The sequence below is a fragment of the Pleurodeles waltl genome, chromosome 11, assembly GCF_031143425.1.
Source record: "Pleurodeles waltl isolate 20211129_DDA chromosome 11, aPleWal1.hap1.20221129, whole genome shotgun sequence".
NCBI classification, from domain to species: Eukaryota; Metazoa; Chordata; class Amphibia; order Caudata; family Salamandridae; genus Pleurodeles; species Pleurodeles waltl.
In genome coordinates this window covers 354,507,645-354,529,714 of record NC_090450.1, presented here as the reverse complement: position 1 = coordinate 354,529,714, position 22,070 = coordinate 354,507,645, and the positions used below count along the sequence as shown (strand labels likewise).

General features: G+C 45.8%; 1 protein-coding gene across 2 annotated transcripts in view; it reads left to right on the top strand.

The window, feature by feature from the left end:
- CROCC2 (ciliary rootlet coiled-coil, rootletin family member 2) overlaps nucleotides 1-22,070 on the top strand; it is an 878,259-nt gene that overhangs the window by 499,720 nt on the left and 356,469 nt on the right. For both annotated transcript variants that reach the window (XM_069213663.1, XM_069213664.1), the window contains one exon: nucleotides 8,279-8,517. In XM_069213663.1, the coding sequence (XP_069069764.1) occupies nucleotides 8,279-8,517 (239 nt within the window). The remainder of the gene's footprint in view (nucleotides 1-8,278; nucleotides 8,518-22,070) is intronic.

Genomic DNA, 22,070 nt, shown 5'->3' with positions numbered 1-22,070 from the left:
GAGCATGGGTCGGTGGGTGCCCAGAGTGAATGGATGACATGATGGCTGCGGTGGATTGGAGTGGTGAGCGGTGCCCATGTGGAAATCGTACTGTTAGTGTGTGCTGGGAGGAGTCGAGAGAGTTGAGGTTGAAGATAGTGGGTTGGGGGTCAAAGTTATTCTATATGTTGGCGATCCTGCTGTGGAAGTAGTCTCAGAGGGTGTTGCAGAGTTCTAGGGAGGGGTGGATGGTGTTCTCTGTGACTGAAGGGTTGGAGTATTCTTTGACTAACTAGAAAAGTTATTTTGTGAGGTTGGATTCTGAATCAGTGTGGGTCGTGTCGACTGCTCTTTTAGCCTCTTTGAGTTGTCGGTGGTAGTTGCTGAGGGCTGCTTTGTGGACTGTTCTGCCACTGGGTTTCCTGGTGGATTGCCATTGTTTCTCAAGTTTGTAGCAGCTGCACTTGGTGGCTCTGAGCTCTGGAGTGCACTAGCTTTTGTTTGAAGATGTTTGGTTGGTTCTGGCTGGTTTAAGTGGGGCAACCGAGTCGCACATTCTGTGACCCAGGAGGAGAAGTTCAGGATGGCCTGGTCAAGGTCAGATGAGGCCTTGGGGTTGGATGAGCTGAGGGCCTGCATCCTCTGTGATTCAGTTACTCTGCTCCAGTTGCGGTAATGGACTCTGTAGTTCCTAGTCATGGTATGTTGGGTGGCCGCATTGCTGTAGTGGGCAATGCTGTGGTGGACCAGGAGAGTTATGTGATGTGGCTGAATGTGAATGTGACTGTTGCTGGAGGTGAAGAGGGGGGTTGTGAGTGTGTCCGGCCTTGTGTGTGGGTGCATTGACTAGTTGGGTGAGGCCTATGTTGCTCAGGTTCTTAAGGCCGGTGGTGGAGTTGGCATTGTTGGGGTTGCTGATGTGGAAATTGAGGTCGCCAAGTAGAATGTAGTGGATGGAGTTGATGGCTAGTGGTGCAGTGATGTTGGGGATAGCGTTGCAGAAGGCTGGTCAGGGTACTGTGAGTCGATATACGCGGGTGCCTTTCAGGGAAGTTTTGGCATCAGTTTGTAGTTAGAAACTGAGGTGTTCCATGGGGAGTGAGGTGTCATTGGTGCCGATGCATCGAATGTTGTTCTTAAATATGATGGTGATGCCCACGCTGAGTTTGTTGGTGCGGTCTTGGTGTGTGATCTTGTGGCCCTCGGGTGTGGCAGTGGCGATGTCGGGGTTTGAGGAGGGGTTTAGCCAAGTTTCGGTGAAAAAGGCAACGTCTGGTGAAAGAGAGGTGATGATATCCCTGATTTCTGTGGCATGTTTGCAGAGGGATCAGGCATTGGGCAGGATACCTTGGAGAGGTCCTGGGTTGACTGTGGCCTTCTGGGTGGGTTTAGAGTGGGGCCCTGCGTGGAATGGTGGCTCAGTGCTGCAGGAGAAGCAGCAGTTTTGGTAGGTGAAGGGTGCTTAGTTAGCACAAGGGGATATGGTGCCGCATTTGTTGTGGCATTCAGGATTCAAGGCTCAGAGCTCCTTGGTGGACTAGGGGTGGGCGGGTGGCTGCAGGGATAGGGTTCATGGTGCTAGGTGAGGTCCAGGCCTGGATGGGCGCAGTGGGGCTTGCCTTTGGCAGGCCATCAGCACGCCAGTGGCATGCCTGCTGAGGCCTCCATTAAGGGTATTTTCTGAGTAGTGTTACACCTTGCAAGCTGCCTCATTATGAGAGTTGATATTCTGAGTTATTTCTGCTGTGAAGATCACAAGTGTGAGTTACACCACAGCGTGCGGAGTTGGCCCACTTTGAGTAAACCTGATGTGACAGTTGTAATTTTCTCCAGATTGGGTGTTTATGCATGGATCTCTTGCCCACAGCTGGAAATGTCTTTAGATTTGTGCCGTAACCTCCCTCCGAAAGGTTTCCTGGAAAATGCCTTCAGGATTCGTTGGTCACAGGCTAGTTGTACACATTTCCACAAATTCCACTCTTCTCAAGAGTCCTGTGAAAAGGTGCAGGACGATCAAGCACAGCTGATGCTGATCATCCCAGACTCACACACTGAGTATTTCACACACTGATCTGTTTGCACCTAGCATCCTGGCCTCTCGACCTCTCCCACACAGGGTTGACCTGCCCTCGGAGGACGAAAGTTAGTGTAGTAAATCAGCTTTCCCCCATGGCTACTCCAGATTTTACGCTTTCTGATGCATCCTTTATGTTTGCTTTCTTTAGAACTCTGTGCACTTTACGCCTGCTAACCAGTAGTAAAGTGCCTGTGGTGCCCTTTTTACATGTTCAAATTGGCATAGTCCTTATTGGTATATTTAACTTGCCTATAGGGCCCTAGTATATGGTGCAAAACGTACAAAGGGAATGGAAATTAAATGCTACTAGTGGACTGCAGCATCTGTTGCACTATAGTGGCAGTAAAAACATTACTTCAGGCCTAGTATTGTAACCGGACTAACAGTGCAAAATATGCACTACAACCTTTTAAAGTAAACCTTTTTTGACAGGTAAAACACTTCCTTTCAATATTAGTCATCCCTATATAAGACTTGTAGCCCACAAGGCAAGGTGCATGGTATTTAACGGTAGGACTTGTAAAAAGTTAGCATGTCCTTACAGTGACTAGTTCCTAAAAGTTATTTGCACTGTAAGAAGGCTGGCTTGTAGGAAAGCTGACTGGACCCTAAAGAAACACTGGGAAGCAATATTAAATGCTAATACTGTATATTGGGAAAGGGACCGGCTAAAAAAAATAATTGACCCACTATTTTTAATCCAATTCAGTGGTGAAATCAGATTTTTTTAATAAATATTAAGGCAACATAACTTTTAGAAAGTTACCCTTTACCTGCCTGAACTCTCAGAAGGCTAATAACCATAATCCTCTGCCAACTTTCAGTTTGTGCTCAAACCTTGATCAGCTGTGAAAAAGGTGTGAAATACCTCCCAGGAGCAAAAGTAGGCTGAACTGGAAAAGCAGAGAAAAGATGTGCAGTTCATAGCTGCCAAGTTTAAAGATTGCTAATGAGTGGCATTACCATTGGTTTTAATACAGTAAAGAGTGGCATTCAACTGCCAAATTTGTGACACTTTTTTAGAGTAAAACCAAGCAATGAAGTCCATGGAAATGGATAAATTTCAGAAATTACACCCTTTTGTGCACTGAGAAGCTCTAAAATATGTTGAAATTGCTGCAGAGCTCCTGAAACGAAGATCACTGATATTTTTATGTATCTGAAATATAATTTAACTTAGAAAATATGCCTCTAGTTGTCAGTATTACCTAATATAATTGAAAGGGCAGCCTAGTATGGTTAAGGCACATGCTACAGAGAGATTAAACAAGTGAATGCACCACAAATATAAAAGGTAGAAACCATAAAGATTGTGATTAGTCTCTAACTCCATGCTCATGTTGAAAGTAAACGACAGCCCTTCACTAAGTCTCCGACCTTAGCCAGAATGGAGAGGAACACTACCTTGCACCTCTGGCTGCACAGGTGTGGGTTCCAAGTTACCAATAAACCAAAATCTGGGGGTGGTAGGCGGCTAGTAGGGAAGAGGACGGGAAGAGCCATATGATTGCTTCCCTCAGTGCCAGTGAACATCTTGAGCTGCACCTGCATGCCCAGCTCCAACCAACAGCCAGCGTCCACACAGAGGTCATGCACACTGCGTAGCACTATTTGTCTAGGCAAGTGCAGCACAATGTGAGGCAAAAACACAGACACTGATGCCTGAACCAGTGACCTGCATTTTGTGCCTCACGTGTGTCTCCTAGAGAGGTCAGGTCAGTGGAGCACAGACTCGCTTTTTGCTGCACCGCAATACCAATCTATCCAAGACTGTGCAAGACTGCTGATCACCATGGGAACAAGTGTGTCCTCCCAGGGCTTCGGGCTAAGCTGTAAATTGCCTCTGACAGGCCGAGTGGCACTGCACAATTGCAAAATTGCATGTAAGATCTGCTTTTTATTGATTATTCCTGCACAGCGGAGCACCTCATCATCCCCAAAGCGTCAGAAATGTGGTAAATGCATGGCTAATGCATTTTATGTGGTACACTAGGATTATAATAGTACACTCCCGAACCCCCAGCTATAAGAGCCCCAGTTGAGTGTGACCAAAGACTTTTGTCATCTTGAATTTGCCCTGACACATTGCATTTTGAGTCTGTTTGCAGTAAGGCAAATGGGACCTTTTGAAAAAGTGGATAGGTCAGGGCCTGGGAACCTTTACCACATTGGTTAGGAAGGGGCCAGGAGTCACCCCACCTTTTAGCTCTTCTCAGGCACAAGTGTGGCGTCTCCAGGCACCGACTTCAGTACACTTAGTAGATCTGCGGAAGATCAGAAGACAGCTGGATCAGCTGTCTGTGGCCGAGAGGAGTCCTGAAGGACTGGTCCTGCTCCCTTTTGTACCCAGGTCAAATGAGGAATCTCCAGGTTCAGTTGGCTAATCTCCTCTATGGCTAAAGGGAGACAACAAGTTGCAGGAGTCCTCTCCTGAAAGTGCCCAGCTGACTAGTGGCAAGTGGACCTGGACTGGGCCCTTTTTTGGCCTGTGCTTGACACCCTGTTAGTCTGTCTCTCCCCTGAGGTCCTGGGGATTGTGAGGGGGGCTTTAGAAGTGTACTTCTGTGATGGATTGGACTTAAAAGGCTAAGTTGGAGAGTAACATTTGTGACCAGGACAAGGCAGCTGAGGTCAGCCTCAGTTTCTTCCTAGGTCCTTGTTTACCGTGACTACTGACTATCATTAGTGCTTTGTGCTTTTTAGCACTATTTCTACTTAATGCATAAAACTTTTAAAAAATAGTAATTTTGGTTCCCCTTATTGGATTGTTTTCATAATGGTTTCATTGTGCTCATAAACTTTTACTCTATTTATTTAAATCAGTTTGGGATTTTTATTATTTTGCATTCTGTCTTTATTACTATTTTAGTACTTATAGAAAATGTGTTACCCCATTTAGTCAACCAGGATTTTTTGCTCTTGTCTGCACTATTTTTGGACCTTTACTGTGGGTGAGTCTCAGTATCCGCCTCTCACTCACATTAAAATCACAGTAACTGGACTTCGCATGTTAACTGCCTGTGTCTGCATTTTAAGATAAGGCAGCTGCTGCACAGCTAGGGTAAGTGGCACATGCCTGGCTGCACATGAACACATCTGTAAATTAATGTAGGCTCAACATGTGAGACTACGGTCATGCACAGCCCAGCATCTGCGTACAGGCAGCCTGTCGCAGAAGGGACTCTGTAAGGATAGGTGCTGACCTGGGGTAGGCCTTATAATATTACTAGACGTTCATAGAGAGGTCATTAGTGTTTACTGGAAAATCTGTGGTGGTGTCACTGTATTATTACACATATAGGGAAAATATGCCCTAAAGTACAGTTTCACTCCTCTTAGGACTACATATTCTAACAAGGTATCATGACAGGGTAAAACATGCACGTTGAGTTTGAATGTGCAGGTCCGAACAGATAACATTCACACATTACGGTACTTCATGAATTGTGTATTTTTCTGGATCAGTTTGCGACCAGGTTCCAGGCCTTTGACCCCTTCAAACACCCCCGCCCCCCTTACTGGGCCAGGTTAACTGCTCTACTAACCAGCAGAAGGTGCCAAGTCCTCCTCAAAGAAAAGGAGCAAATATCAGTGGTTGAAAGCTTGTGGGAAAGGAATGGGTGGGGAGAAAATCTGTATCTGATACTTAATTAATCAAATCAAATCATTAGCATTTATAAAGCGCGCTACTCACCCGTGCGGGTCTCAAGGCGCTAGGGACAAAGGGGGTGGTTATCGCTGCTCGAACAGCCAGGTCTTTAGGAGTCTCCGGAAAGCGGAGTGGTCCTGGGTGGTCCTGAGGCTGGTTGGGAGGGAGTTTCAGGTCTTGGCCGCCAGGAAGGAGAAAGATCTCCCACCCGCCGTGGAGCGTCGGATGCGAGGGACAGCAGCGAGTGCGAGGCCAGAGGAGCGGAGGAGGCGGCTGCTTTTCGGCTATGACAGCCCAGGCCTACTAGAGCACAAGGGAATGGCCAGACCTCCGGAGACACCATAGTAGTCGTTTGCCTTTGAGGTTTTGGTGGGAAGGAGGCAGGCAAGGATGCGAGTTAGAGGGGGAGCTGAGTTTCTCAGAGGAGCTCTTTCCATAAAAAACTTGATGTTGCTATTATGGATTACCCTAGAGTTCTGTGCAAGAGGCTTGGGACATGGGTAGAGGGATTATGAAGCATCCTAGGATTGGCCAGGGGTGCCTGGCATCCAGAGCTCCCCAACCCCACTTAAAAACACCTGCACAGCAGAGAAACTGTTGAGCACAGCCTGGACCTGGGAGGCGGTGATGACAGAATGAATGTCCTACTGGAAGGAGAAGCCGTCTGATTCCCTGTAAGAATGGACTAAGGACTTTCACTCCAGCTGGCCCCCAGGACTGGTATGGGTCTCTAAAGGGCCAGTGGTACTTGCCTCCATATGTTCATTGAGAACCATTTGGGAGAAAGACCTGGGGGCATATTTACAAGCCCCTAGTGCCATCGCAGCATTACTTTTTTTGACGCTGCATTGGCGCAGTGTGGTGGCCCATATTTACAAGGCCAAGCAAAGCCACCTTTAGTGGCTTTTCATGGCCTTGTAAATATGTATCCCATTCACGCATTACTGTGCATGAAAGGGGCATTCCTTGGGTGTTACTGTGGGTGTTCCCACACAACACCCATGGAATCTTATGCATTCCCAGATTTACAAGGCTTGGAATGTGTCATATTCCTACTCCACCCCAGAGGTGTCGTAAAAGTGGAGCAGCGGGAGAAATGTTGATTTCTCCTCGTTTTTTCTTCTGTCTGTATGTGCTGTATTCTGCAGGCCACATAGGAGAAAAACACCCTTATTGACTTTTTATGTGCAGGAAGTTATTTCAGTTCATTCTATTAATAATCAGCCGTTTAATTCTATCCTTCGAAATTAGAATATTGACAGAAAATCGGGAGATAATCATCCACCGGCCAGTGGCTCTGTGGTTGCACTGACCACTTCTTGGGTGGGAGGAGGATGGACGTGCTGGTGGACCTGGACCTTCCAGCTCTACTTCTTGAGCTGCCTGTGTGTGTTATTGGCTGGGCTTTCTGGGTGACTGGTTAGGTCACCGATGCCCTGATAGGGTTGATGCGTTGTTTTTCTCAGGTAATTGTTTTTTTTTCTTTGTTAGTACTAATCACATTTCATCGTTTTCATCACTCGCCTATTATATATTACGAAGTCTTTGAAAAAGTTTGATGGCGTTATGTCACTGACCCCTTGCGGGATGTAAAAGTGTTGACATAATGGGCCTGCCCCTTCTAGGGATAGAAATAGGAACGGTATCTACCTGCGTGCTGTCATGGTCAGGTCAGTGCTTAATTTGTAAATAAAAAGGTGCCGGTGCTCAAAGCAGTCCTCTTAAACACGCAGCTGCTGCAATTAAATGTGTAAACATGGAATACTGAGGCGGTGCAATCCTAAAGCCACCAAGGGCCTCTTTAATCCATATAAAGCCACTCCCTGCCCCACCACTCACTGTTGCAGCTTTCTACTTTCTCCCTTTGTGACGCTTTTTCGTTTTTCCCTTCATCCTTCTTTCCCATGTGGGTTTTTAGCTCGCAGCAAATGCTTGAGGCAGAAGAATAAGCCCCGGCCCTCAAAAATAAGTGCCGGTGCTCAGCACCGGAAACAACAAGCACAAATTAAGCACTGGGTCAGGTGCGTTTCAAGTTGAGAATTTTGTCCTGAATTGTTATACCATTACAGAATGTAACTGTGTTTTCAATAATTTTCATTTCTTACATGCGGCAAAATTGTACAGTGCCTTTCAATCCTTTTCTTGTGTAAATCCTTCCAATACTGAGGTTGGCAATTAAATGGTTAGGTCGTGGTTGAGCTTTTAATATCCTCCTCTCGCTTCTCATTAGTCCAAAGAAATGGGGTGGCACGGGTGTAATGCGGGAGGGTGGGACGTTTCGGTCACTTGTGGGTGTTGGTGAGTTGCCTTTTGTAATCATACTATAGTTTTCCTGTACTACTAGGGTATCGCTCCTCTCGATCCGCCGAGAGTGTATTGGCCAGATTTGATAACGTGTTACACAGTACGATACTCTAGCAGTCATAGCAATATGCGAGTGTACTCCCTAAAAGATTTTTTGTGAGACTGTGAGAAGATGATAATACCGTACTCGAGTATTTCTTCACGTATTTAATCATGAGAAAGATGTCAGATTTTGTGTCCTAAAATCACTGTCTGTGTTTCATGAACAGAGGGAAGATTTGAAGACCCAGCTGCGTCTGGCAGAGGATGCCCGTGACACGGTACGGAAGGACCTGATTGAGTCCCACCGCCTGCACAGAGAAGCAGAAGAATCCCGCGATGCCCAGCGCAAAGAGTTATTGGAAATCCGCCGAACACTCGGGGATGAGATGAGAGAGAAGGATGCTCTGCAGAGATCAAACACTGAGTTGAGAGCAAATATTAAGAGGACCGAAGGGGATCGAATCAGGTGCGGCTTCTTCATTTTATATTCAGGAAGGGATAAGCTGGAGCGCACTGGTAGTAAGAGAGAATAAGACCAATGGATCCACTGGGGGAAGGAGAGGCTGTGGTGCACATTGAAGAGGGGCACTCTGGTGAAATGCGTGGTGCAGTAGCAGAAGGGAGGGGGGTAAGAAAGGAGTGGTGCAAAGGTGACCTCTGTTTGTACTTAGGAGAAAAACAAGGGCCGAGAGAAAAGGAAATCCGGTGGACATAATAGCAGTTCTGCGCTGGCAGGGCAGGTCAGCTCTGCAGTATTTCATTTCTTTTGGTGGTGAGGTGTGGCATCGGTTAATTTCACTAATCTGAGGTCATGCACCTTCTATCTGTTTTGTCTCAAAGTTCTATACAAGTAGTAACAATGATCACTGTGATCTTTGGTGACATCCCATCATCGTTTGTACCAATTAAAAAAAAAAAAAAAAAATAGCATTTGCAATGCAGTGGGTCTGGCATTTGCTCGAGTTAGAGCTGTTAGCGTTGTAAACTCCTACCCAGACTTTGCTAGCCACATAAATTGAAAATCAAAAGTTAAACGGTTTCACATAAGCGAGACGATTCACAGCGCCATGGCCTCCATGACCATCAGCGATAAGGTGAGACACACAAGGAAAAAGAAGTTTGCTCACAGTCAAACTTATCGGCAGAAGTACAATTAGCGATGTAACAGGGGCGATAGCCAAGGTGGTAATAAAACCTCCCAAGGAGGGACAAATGTAAAGCATTTACCAATGTCATCAAAGGATTTTTGAATGGCAAACCCTCGAACGAGTGATAGTGATGGTTGTGAGGTGGGCGTGATTAAAAGCCCAGATACATACTAACACATCGGAAAAAGCAGCAAATGCACGCTGCTATGCTCGGCCTAAAAAACAAGCATTGGCAATGATTAGAAGTTAGTGATTTTTCAATTGTTTAATGGTTTAGGCACTCAATAAGTAATGACACATGCACTCTGTCACTCATCCATTCAGTCATGCACCCATTCATCCACCCACTAACTCAATCCTGCATTCACACTTTTACACTACCTCATGAAAACACACACAAACTCAACATATGCAAGATAAAGTAAAAGAATACAAGTTGAAAAAAGAAAACATGCTGCCCTCTAAACAGGGTGGGCATATGCTTGCAATAACAAAGTTAAACATAACAGTGGATGGAGGTCTTTATGGGGTATTTTAGATAGTCTATCATTGTTTTAAAGATCCCAGGACGACAAAAAGTTACTCACACCTCTTTGAGGTCTCTGGCCATGGAACCGATTTCTCAGCTGGTCCTGACGTGCTCTGGATTTCCATGACTTTCGTCAACCCAGCAGCAAATCGAGATGTTAAAGAAAGTGATGCTGCAAATTTTTGGTGCATTTCTGACTCCCTTTGACATGCCTTCAGGCCTCATGAACTGCATGGGCCACCAGTTGGGGTACTGCTGGTGGGTCCTTTCTCAGCCTCTTTTGTCCCCTTTGGACATGTTTGTGGGCTTTTACTGATGACGGTACAGACTTCTGCTCTGGCCCCGAGATCAATGCCAGTTCACACTACCCAGATGGTGGGGCTGATGCTGCTGGTGTCTGAGAATGATCCAGTGCTGACACCAGTGTCAGATCCCAAGACTAGTTTAGCTCAAGCCTGACCGGTGCCATGCTATGAAATAGCAAATGCACCCTTACTCTAACCCTGTGCCTCTGCCATTTCACACCTACCTGCAGAGGCTCCATTAACTCTTTGGTTTTGACTCTGATCCTGTAGCCGAGGAGGGGTCACCCCAAAATGCTAATGATGGTAGTCTTGGGGATGGCTTGTTTCCCACTTGCTGTACTGGTGATGGCTTATGCATTGGCATACATAATTGCAGTGGGCTTGATACCTTGCCCAAGACAGAGCTTGACTCTCCACTTGGGCCACCAACAGAAGAGAGTATCTCCTTTGCAATGGTGGTTCGTAGGGCAGCTGAGGCACTAGAATTGCATATCCCCTTATTGGAGCCCAAAACAAATGTTCTAGCAGAAGTTTTGCTGTCTTACCCAGCAACATCTGCACCCTTTTAACAATGCCGTTACTGATGCTTTGATGGCCAATTTAATAAAGTCTTGTTCTTGCCCACCTGTGAATAGGCAGGTGGTCAGATGTCAGAGATCATTGCCTAGTGACCCACATTTTCTCACCAAGCACCCCACCCCAGCGAGTCCTATCTTACAGGCCTCAGCCAGTAAGGCGAACCCTAACTAATTTCCAATCAATCCTCCAGCTATAGAATCTAAGAGGATTGATGCTTTTGGCAAGTTAATGTTTTCTTTAGTCTAGAGCATTGTGATCTATAAATGCTGCTTGTTTGCTGGGCCATTACACACTGGTACTTTGGGACACGGTCAGCAAGATCTTACTACCAGTGCTGAACACCATATAACTTCTTTTGTCTGGACAATCCATGATGGCGAGTTCATGGCCAAATGTTATACATGCAGGTGTGGATACTACAGATTGCTTGGGGATGGCATTCAGTAGCAGTGTTTGTTGTTGGGTGCATTCTACAGGATTCTCCAGCGATGTACAGGCCTCCTTAATGGATATGCTTTTTGATGAATCTCTCCTTTTCAGTGAGAAGTCCGTCTGTGATGGATTGCTTTAAGGACAGATAGTTAAAGCATGCTCCTTGGGGTTATTGAATTCCGAAAGTTCAGAGGCTAGTCCAAAGGGCTGATGTATAGAGTGACAGCCTTCCCAATCAGTGATGCAGCAAAGACGACTCTTTTCAAAGCAGTGGACATGGGGCAGTAGGGACATCAATGATACAGTTCCTTTTCAACTTCTACAATAACAAACAAGCCACTTTTATTTGTCCTTAATGGAGCACGCCCAATCAGTGGGAAGCAGGATTCAGCATTTACTCCTCAGTTGACGATCCATCACAGTGACAGATGGGTCTTAAAAACTGTTCAAAATTGTTATGCCATGTGTTTACATTGACCCCACTCACTATTGTTCCCACACCGGATGAGCACCTGTCCATTCTGTTACAGAAGGTGTGATTGTTGCTCTCCAAATATGCTAACAAGAGGATGCTGAACTCAAAAGAGGAACGGGTTGTTACTCTTGGTATTTCCTTGTTCTAAGAAGGACAGGGGTACCAGCTCTATTGTGGACATTCGGCCTTTGAATGCCTCCCTGCAGAAAGGCAAATTCAAAACACTCATGCTGGTCCAGATCCTGTCTGCTCTGACTCAGGCCTGAGATGTGTCCTTGGACCCACAGGATACGTATTTCCATAAACCTGTCCTGTAGTCCCACAGACGTTATCTGGAGGTCAGTGGATGCCAGGAGCATTTTCATTTTGCTGGGCGTCCCTCTGGTGATCACAGAAGCGATGGAGGTGATTGCGGCCATCTTTGAAGGTTGGGGATACCAGTATTCCTGTACCTAAACAAATGGCTTTTAATGGCAAGTTTGCCACAGTTGGTCATCGATCACCTTAGGATGACAGTGGACCTATTGACATATTTGAGTTCACTATCAACAAGCCAAAATCGCACCTGACTCCTTCGCAGAGACTTCCATTTATTGGGACAATTCTGGACACAATGTTGTTCAGGGCTTCCCCTCCACCAGAATGATCCCAGGATGTCCAGGGTATGATACTGATGTGTCAGCTCGGATCATGGAGAGAGAAGCTCTGAGGATTCTTGGCCTCTAGCATCCCCCTCATTAACTATGCAGTGTAGCACATGTATGTTGTGCAATGGACTTTGAAGTGTGTGAGTGGACCTAGCAGCAAAGCAGTGTGGCCGCTGCTATCCAGATGTAGGAGGAGACAACTACAGATTTGCTGTGGTGGCAGCTCAAACACAACTGATCCAGTGGCAGGTTCCTCTCTTTCCTCACTCACAGCTGATGTTGGTGACAGACTCATTGCTGCTGGGCTTTGGAGGTTTCTGGGGAAGATGTAGATTAGGGAACTCTGATCTACGACAGAGGGCCGGCTCCACATCTATCTGCAGCAGTTGCAGGCATTCTTCTGGCTCTGAACACTTTCCTGCTATTCATCAAGGAGAGGTAGGTGAAGTTTCTCACCAACACACCGCCACATGGTATTGCCACAAGAAGGTATTAGTGAGGTCCTATGTCAGGATCTCTGCACTTCTGGAGATGGTTGTAGCATAAGGGGATTTTCCTAATCTTGCCCCACCTGGCAGGGGCGTCGAATGCCAGAGCTGACGAGATGAGCTGATGATGCCTGGTGGATCACGTTTGACAAGTACGTCCCAAGGTGTTGCGTGGTTCCTTCCAACAGTGGGGAGAACCATGACTAGATGTTTTTGCCACCATCAAGAGCATGCAGCCTCAAACGTTTTGTGCTTTGGAGTTTCTGCAAGACCACTTGTTAAGAGAGGCATTCAGGGTGAAATGGAACACAACGCTCCTGCACACCTTCCTGTCTCTGCCTCTCCTGTTCAGGTTCTGAAAAAGATCAGGAATGATCAGCCCAAGTCATCTTATTGCCTCTGGTTTGGACCATGAGAGTGTGGTACCTGGACCTTCTGGGCGTGAGTATCTATCTTTCAATGAGGCTGCCACTTCATGAGGGCTCCTGTCTCAGCACCAGGGCGTGATCATTTACCTGACTGTGCCCAATCTACACCTCCGTGCCTGGAAATTGAGTGGCGGCAATTTACTGAGTTTGTTTTGCCTCCTCAAGGGCTGGATGTCATTCATGCTGTCCTATAAATCCATTTATGCTATGAGTGGGACAGATTTTGAGCCTGGTGAGGCATTAAAAATAGTGACCCCTTACAAGAAAGCTGCTGGATATCCTTTTGTTTATTTTGTCTTTGGCCCAACAAGGCCATGCAATGGACACTATTAAAGGATTTTTATTGAGTAAAAAAAGGTAATCTATTGTAGAAGAGTATTGTGTTCCTCGTACAGTAGTACACATTACAAAGGGTAGTACCATATGCACAGGTAGTATATATGGATACCCCAGCCTTTGATGAACAGGTGATTTAACCCACGATTATGTGGGAGAGTTAATAAAAGAGAGAGGTGTATGGGGAACAATAGGTCCCTGGCTGCCCCATGAACACGAAAGCACAAACTGTGTCTGAGCCTTGTTTTATGCTTGCGGCGTGTCAGCGGTCTAACCAGTGTGCAGCCACCAGAACCAGGGCCCGAGCCCGGTAGGACGCTACAGTAGCAACAAGACTGTGAGAGCCTGCATGACCGCCAAGCACTGCTCGCCATTTTCCATGACCCTCTGCAGCAGCTGCCTGGCTTGGCATACAACTGATGTTGCTCGTGCCACCTGGGAGGGACAAGTGCCGCATTGAGCTGGCACACGTACACAGCTCACCTGGAATTAACTCTGCATGTGGCAGCTGCCCAGTAAAACAAAAGCTGGTTGTGCTCATGCAGGGGAAGACAGGGCCACACCCTTCCTTTGTATTGTCATTTCATACATGGTGGCCACCCAACGTGGCATTAGTCGTGCTCATGCTGTGCCTGCAGCTTGACCGCCCCTTTAAGACTTCAACCAGGTTACTGCTTCAGGCCCAACCTCACAGCAGCACAAACATCAGGCCTTGCACGATTTAGAGACCCTAACTAAGGGCCTTGGCAACCAGCACCCGACGAGACACCTGCCTGCACCTGGCACCCAGCAGCATATGTGGCCTGCAGCACTGTGACACTCATACAACTCAGCATCCATTGAAACAGGGACCAAGGGTGCACATTGCTAACCCCACCTCATCATGGCAGTTCTCTGGCACCAGAGCTGTTCATTATCAAGGATGCACCATCCATGCAAGTGCCCAAATAGAGAGACTGGATGGAGTGCCTTGAACTATACTTTGATGCCAATAGGATACCGTAAGGGAGCAGAAGAGTGTTCTTTCTCTACCTGGGTGACAAAGAAAGGCACTTAATGAGGCAGTGGCTAAAACGTACAACACCCTAGTCGCAGCTCTCAATCAACATTTCGAGCTCATGGCTAACCAAGACTATGCACGGTTCATCTTCAGACAGGCTCGCCAGAAGGAAAATGAGTCCCTGGACATCTTCTACAGCAGGCTTAGAGACCTAGCCAGCACCTGTGGATTCTGTGAGCAGTAAGAAATTTGGGGACAGACCATCCAAGGGTGTGCTTCGACAAAGCTGAGGAAAAACATCCTTCAAAAATCTGGCAAGTCCCTGCAGCACATTCTCACAATGGGCTGCTCAAAAGAGCTCTTGAAAGCAAGAGCATTGCATATGAAGGCCGAACTGCATTGAACCATTAAAAGAGAACCTGTGAATGCGGTCAGACCAAAGAAGTCACCAGAGAAGCCCAGAAGGGCACTGGAGGCTGCCTGAACATGTTGTTTATTGCAGAAGGCACACCCACAGACCAACACTGTCCTGCAAGAGGAAAGGTGTAGCACATGTGGGAAATGCAACCACTTTGTGAAGGTATGCAGGTTGTCCAATGCAAAGAAAGCCAAAAAGCCTGTCCACGCCGTCACAGAAGAAATGGTGGACATAGATGACATGAATGATGACCCCCATGGAGCAGGTGCCACACCACAGCCACCCATCCACCACTGCCTCAATGTTGCATACAAGAAGGAGCGGACTCAGTTACAGCGACTATTGACACAGGCCCCTCCATTAACATCATAGCCAACCTGTACAATCCCCTGCTAACCAAACCTCCACTGTCCCAGACTAGGATCTCAGTGTTTGCATATGAACAGAAAAGACCCCTACCCATGCTAGGAAATTTCAAGACCCAAATTCAGCATGGCAACCCATAGATGGACACCACTTTGTATGTTGCAGAGGGTGGTCAGGGTATACTTCTGAGCAGCAGCACGACAATGGCCTTGGAACTTCAAGTTTGCATTTGAAATACACACAGAAGAAGTAGCCCACATCCTAGACGAGCTCTCACACCTGTTTGTACCTACTGGTTGCATGAAAGACAAAGTAGTCCAGCTACACATCGATAAGGCCACTTAGCCCGTGGCCCTGCACCATCAGAGGATAGCGTTCCACTCAAAGCCAAGAGTTGAAGCCAAGCTAAATAAGCTTGATTAGTTGGGAATCATTGAAAAGGTCACTGGGTGGACCCCATGGGTGTTCCCAATCATCGTGACAAAGAAACAAAAGCAGTCTGAAGAGGTCTGCATCTGTGTGGACATGAGGCTACCTAAAATAGTAATTTACTGTGAACATCATTTCACCTCCACTATCAACAATCTGATCAGGGAGCTGAGTGTCACGAGCTGGGGTTCCAAGGTATTCCCCCAGTCAGGGTATCACCTGCTAACCCTGCACTCAGAGTCAAGGTACATCACAACCGTATCAACACATGTCTGGCTCTGATGCTACCACCACCTAAAATTCGGAATCTCCAGTGCTGCTGAAGTTCCCAGAGTCATCATCATTAGCGACGACATCTTGGTATATGCCATCACATTCCAAGAATTTCATGAATGGCTCAGAGAGGTGTTGCAAAGAATTAAAGAGTCAGGGCTCACCCTTCATCAAGACAATTCAGTAAATTTTTTCGGCAGATGGCATGGTCTTTAACCCCGAAAAGATGAGAGATGTTAAGGAAGCCCCAACACCGTCAAAAATCCAGGAGATGAGAAGCTTTGGAGGCATAGTCAATTAATTAGGTCGTTTCATATTGGATTTAGCCCCTAGGGGAACTCACCAAAGCTGCAACTGTGGACACGTGGACATGAGGTGAAGACCAAGTGAAGTATTTTCAGACAATGAAGGATGCATTGTCAGCAGACACAATGCTATAGATAACCTGTCGAGATCCACCATCCTAGCAGTAGAAGCCAGCCTGACAGGTCTAGATGCTGTCTTGTCACAACAGCTGTGCAGAGGCTGGGCCCCGGTGGCCTGTGCCACAAGATCCCTGTCGGAGCAAAGGTACTCTCAAATTGAAAAGGAGGCAATAGCCATCCATTGGACATGGCATAATTTTGCCCTATGTTTGTGGACACCCCTCTGTTGTAAACACAGACTACAAACCTCTACTACCACTGTTTAAAGGCTCTTCCTCCAAGTCGATAATGAAATATAATACACTGTTCCAAAGTTGACACAAGGAAAAGGAAGGAAGTCCTGATAATCAGGAGCAAAAGTCCTCACACACCACATATGGTGTCATGCTTCATCATCGGACAGCTCCTCGTCAGGCCGGCGCTGCAATGCCTGACGGGCACCCCCCGAAGGGGGGCTCTTTGCCGGAGATCTTTTTATTAATGATGAAGCCGCGGAACCAAATGTGGGTCCGAAAAAGAGGAGGAAGAAGAAAAGGACAAAGTAAAATTGGCTCAAAACCCTCACTAAATGGTTTATTATTTGCTGTTGGGAGTTGGTCAAGATTAAAAGAAGTTACAAGGGAGTGAAACAAGAGATAATGCTCAGGCACTCGTACAAAAAATCAAGGCAAAGGAAGACGGTAATTATCCGAAGTCCCTCAGTATATGGTCAATATGCGGTCGACATGTTTCGCGTCTCTTATGGTCCAACAGGATCCCCTGACGCTTCTTCAGGACCTACTAAATCATTGGATTATTCCAATTGTAAATAAAGGAAACAAATATTATTATCCCTTTTCTCAGCTCCTGCAATCTAACGCTCACAGTCAAGACGTCATCCGTCACTTACTAGAGATAAAACGGACTGGCTTTTCTTTCCTATCAGTCACCCTAGATACAAGGGAAAGAAGTTAAAGTTAATAAATTGCATAACTACTGCATCTACACTCTGAGAGTAGTACACACGTGAAGACTAAAACAAAAAACATTTTTGTGACAAACTGTGCAACTCATAGTGATGAAGTGAGTGGTAGCAACCCATGCTTCCTCCAAGTCACCACCCTGTATAGAAAAATGGAATCTCCAACTCCAAGGCTATGACTGTCAAGTAGAGTACTGGTCCTGGGCAAACAGTCCGGCAGATTACCTCTCCAGGCTTCCGAGAGAAGTAACACAGGAAGAAGTTGCAGAAGCAGAGGATACTGAAGAGTATATTAGGTATGTAGTGGAATGATCCCAATCTCTACTCCGGTCACTCAACAGGATTCACACAGCAACAAAGGGAGACAAATGTTTACAATTAGCCAGGGCAGCATTAAAGACCGGAAAATGGGAGACCCTCAAGGAACACTGAACACCAGATGCCAAACGGGTACTAGACTTGCTGTACCAGGTGCGCTACAAGTTGTTGATCAACGCCAAAGGATGCCTACTTATAGGCTAGCACCGAGTCATCCTCGGCAGCCTTATCGCATATGTGGTACAGTTGGCCCACTCCGGACATCAAGGTGTTCTTAAGATGAAAAATTGCCTCATAAGTAAAGTGTTTCTGTTGATGGATGAAATAGATGAAAACCACAGTCTGCTTGAGTTGATGGTGCCAAGTAGTTAGGCTTCCTGGTTCACTGGCTCCCATAATTGCAAAAGATGGCCCACAACAGCCCTGGACATATGCTCGTCTGGATTTTGGGTGCCTCCTGGATGGGTGGTACACCATGGCCTTGATAGGTGAATATAGCAAATGCCCAGAATTACAGATTGTAGCTTCCCAAGACAGCAAGTGAGTTTCTCCCAAAACTGGAAAAGATTATGCCAATCCACGGATTGCTGGGGGAGCTCCGCACCAGCAATGGCCCGCTATTCCGAAGCCAGAAACGTGTGACCAACAGCACCAGAGAGTGACTGCCTCATGGCCACAGGCCAACAGGGAGGCTGAGATGTTCATGCAAACACTCAACAAAGTAATCTGAATAGCTCATGCTAATCAACCTTTAGAATGGGCCATATACGCTTTCTTGAAAGACTACAACCAGAACCCTCCCTACACAATGGGGCGTGCCACAGGAGACACCCTCATGGGCCTGGTGACCGTAGACAGTATACCCCATCATCCCAAATGGAAGCTGCCTTCCATCGACAACAGCGATATGCTGCAGAAGAGAAAGACCAGCAATCAAAGACTGAGCAGGTGCAGAAATTCAGTTGGGGGGACCGCATATTTGTCAAGGACAGGCATCTGGGGTGCAAGTTCTGATTACCGTTGTGGCAGTGTCTGTAGACAGTAGTCCAATGGCAGGGCACCATGTTCATGACAGAGAGGAGAAGACATCACCTGGAATGTTTCATTTTCCAAACTTGCCAAAGAGGGACCTGAAGCGGAAATAAAGAAGGCGGACACATGGATAACAGAGGCTGGTGACTGTGAAGATACCATTACCCCAACACCTTAGTAGACCTAGACAGGGTAAAATCCTCTGGATGGACCCAGGGGTCCTCTGCCACTGCTTCCCCCACCCCAGGGATCATCCAGTAACAAGACTTCTGGAAGCCGAAGCAGTCCCACCAGATATCACTTAATGGATAACCTGGTGCCCTCCGTTCGACTAAAAGACTGTGCATTCTAAAATGGATGACCCCAGCATCACCAAAGGAGATGCAAATGATTGCCAGTATTCTGTTTGTGTTGATTGTTATATTTTGTTACGGTTGATGAGGAATATAGTGTTCTTCACACATGAGGACACATCACCCACAATGACATGGAAGAGTTAATAAAGGAAAGGGATGGGAGACAAGAGGTCCCCAGCTGCCCGACAAATGCACTGACTGTGTCTGAGCATTGTTTATGCTTGTGATGAACCAGAAGCCTAGCCAGCGTGTAGTAGTTCCGAACTGGGGCCCGAGCCCAGTAGAACTTAATAGAAAAGGACCTTAAAGAGGTGGGTAGAGCTCTTCATTTAGGTTTCCTATGCACTGACCAAGAAACAGTGTGTAGAAGGCCTGGGAGCTCATTCCACCAGAGCTAAGGATGCCATCATTGTGTTGGCAAGTGGGGAATCTGTTCTGGAGAATCTGCCAGGCTGTGATATAGGTGTCAGTGCACACACTCATGAAGTACTACTTCCTTGACAGCCAGGTCCAACAGAAAAGACATGGCATCCACATTGTCCTGCAAGATTTTTTGGTATGATTCACTCCACAGACCCTCCACATTGGAAGATAATGTTTTGGTATCTATTTTAAATTGAGGAATCTGCTTTTAGATAGAGTACTACAGAAGGTAAGTGTCTTGTTCATCATAGTGCAAATTTATTCCCACCGTTTGTTTGAGATGGTTTTTAACACCCACACCTTTGTTTACTATGGTGATCTGTGAGATTATGTTGACACAGCACCTGTTTACAGTCCATCCTTCACAGTCCATTCTCTTTAACACATGCTTTTTACAATGTCAGGCATGCTAGCTTTGGCATAACATTCCATGACAAAAAGTTAAAACCTACGTAATCTGACATACCATTCCCCAGAGAATGAATAATGCCTGCAGTCTTTCCCATTGGCTTGAAGCCGTAACCAACACAGGCCTACTGGCAGGACACATCAGCTGCCTACCATCATGCATATATTTATAAAATTACAAATATGTGTATATTACAGTCGATTAAACAATACATAACTACAATGAAAACATTCTATGCCCAGGGTTTTGTCAGGAAAGGAAACCAACTTCAAAATCTTTGCCAGCTATGGTAAACTATGAGATTTCCTGTAACAGTGCTGTAACAATCCAACTTTAAACACCTATAGGCTTTAACAAATTCCTTTCATAATAAATAAACCAAGCCTACTGCCTGTCATAACTTTTCATAATAAACAGATCAGACCTATGGAATTTGACATATCTTTTCCCAGTGAGTCTTTCAGATTGTCAGCCTGTAGCAGAGTGATAACAGTCCACCATAAAAGTCGCATTGGCTTTAACAAATGCTTTTCTCAATAAATTATTCAGACCTGCTTCTACTGTTGTAACGTTTCTTAATGAAATATTTTACATATACATCAGAATAACTTTTCCCATTGACCAATCAGGCCTATATCACCTTTACCACTGGCTTGCTGCCATAACCAACGATGACTACTTTTCTGACAGTGAGATTTCCACAGACAGCCATGAAGCATACAGCTATAAAATTACGAATGTATACAACATTGCATTTAGAATCTACCTACTCTTTTTCAGTGGAAGCAATCAGTTGCCTGATCAAGTGCTGTTCTCAGGGAAACCAACATTTGGGTAGCACAAAATCATAGTGCTCTTGAAAGTTCTGTTTCTGTTGATCACTTAATGACTGACAACAGCTGTGCTGCCATTCCAGCCCTAAAGACTTGAGCTCTATTTGCAGTGCACCCTCTCCATTTTTGCTTGTCAGAAACATGTTTAAACAAGCCTATTCTGTCCATTGATCGTAGCAGCTTTTATTTCACTGTCCTGCTGTGAACTGCTAGAATAACAGCTTCAGGCAAGAATTTATCAAAAACATCTGAACTAAGAAGCATACGCTTCAATGGCAAAGGTACCACCAACTCCATCATCTGCCCAATTTCTGTTCTAGCCTCATAGCTCGCCATAGCGGGCTATACCGGCCATTGAAGGCCCTCTCCAGCGTTAAGGGCCCGAGCTGAAGGGACTGGGACTTCAATGATGGTATAGCTCTGCTACGGAGGGCTATAAGGCTACTAGAACATTCTGCCACTAGAGGGTAGACTGTTCTAATAAATAAAACAAAGACCACACGAACCTGAGGGGATGGAGATCCCCTCGGGCTCCGTGAAGCCTTTGTTCACAGCAACAGCTGTGAAAAAAACATTTGAATGTTGGAGCACTGGTCTTCTACTGACCATTAGAAGCCATGGGCACCCCATAGTTTAAATGGGGCTCCCTACATTCCAATGTTCTAAATGACAAACACACTCTGTTCTATTGTTGCTCACCCACTATCACTCTTCAGTTCCAAACTTTTGCCTTTACCGTTAGGGGAGGCTTTCCCCTGAAAAATCTTTCCCTCCTGGCTTGTTAATTATAGTGAAGAATTTGAATAACTATTTCCTTCTTATATATGTGAAGGGGCTTTTGAGCCACATTCCTTCTAGGACCAAGGGTTTTCTACCATCCCCGCTTTTGATTTCTTGTTTCTTGGCTGTTTCCTTTCTGTTCTGGTTTCTGGAAAGAATATGACTTGCTTATCTAAAGATTTGTACAGAGAGGTTAAAACTCCAAAATGCTAAAGATGACCCCTGATATTTGCCAACACTAAAGTATTTTAACTATTTCTATTTTGATACTCACCAAAGATTAATATCAGCAGAAACAGAGTTGCAGAGGCGACGTCTTAAAGTGTGTAGGCCTGAAAAGATTTACAACGAGCCTAAATGGATCTCTCTAAAGTCCCTATCACATGGAAAAATACAGCTATAATGTTTCTGTTAATTTGGTTTTTAAATGCAATGTTCTCTTTTTTGTTGTGTTCAATGCTACTCCTTTTTCCAAAAGATGAGGGAAATGTTTACTGTCATCTTTTAACCAAGGTATTCAAACGAGAAAAGCAAAGGTAGATTAGGTCCTGTTTTTTCAAAAGTAATTAGGGAAGCTCCTTTATTAGAGAGAAACTCGTAAGTTATTTTATTGGATAGTTTTATAAAGC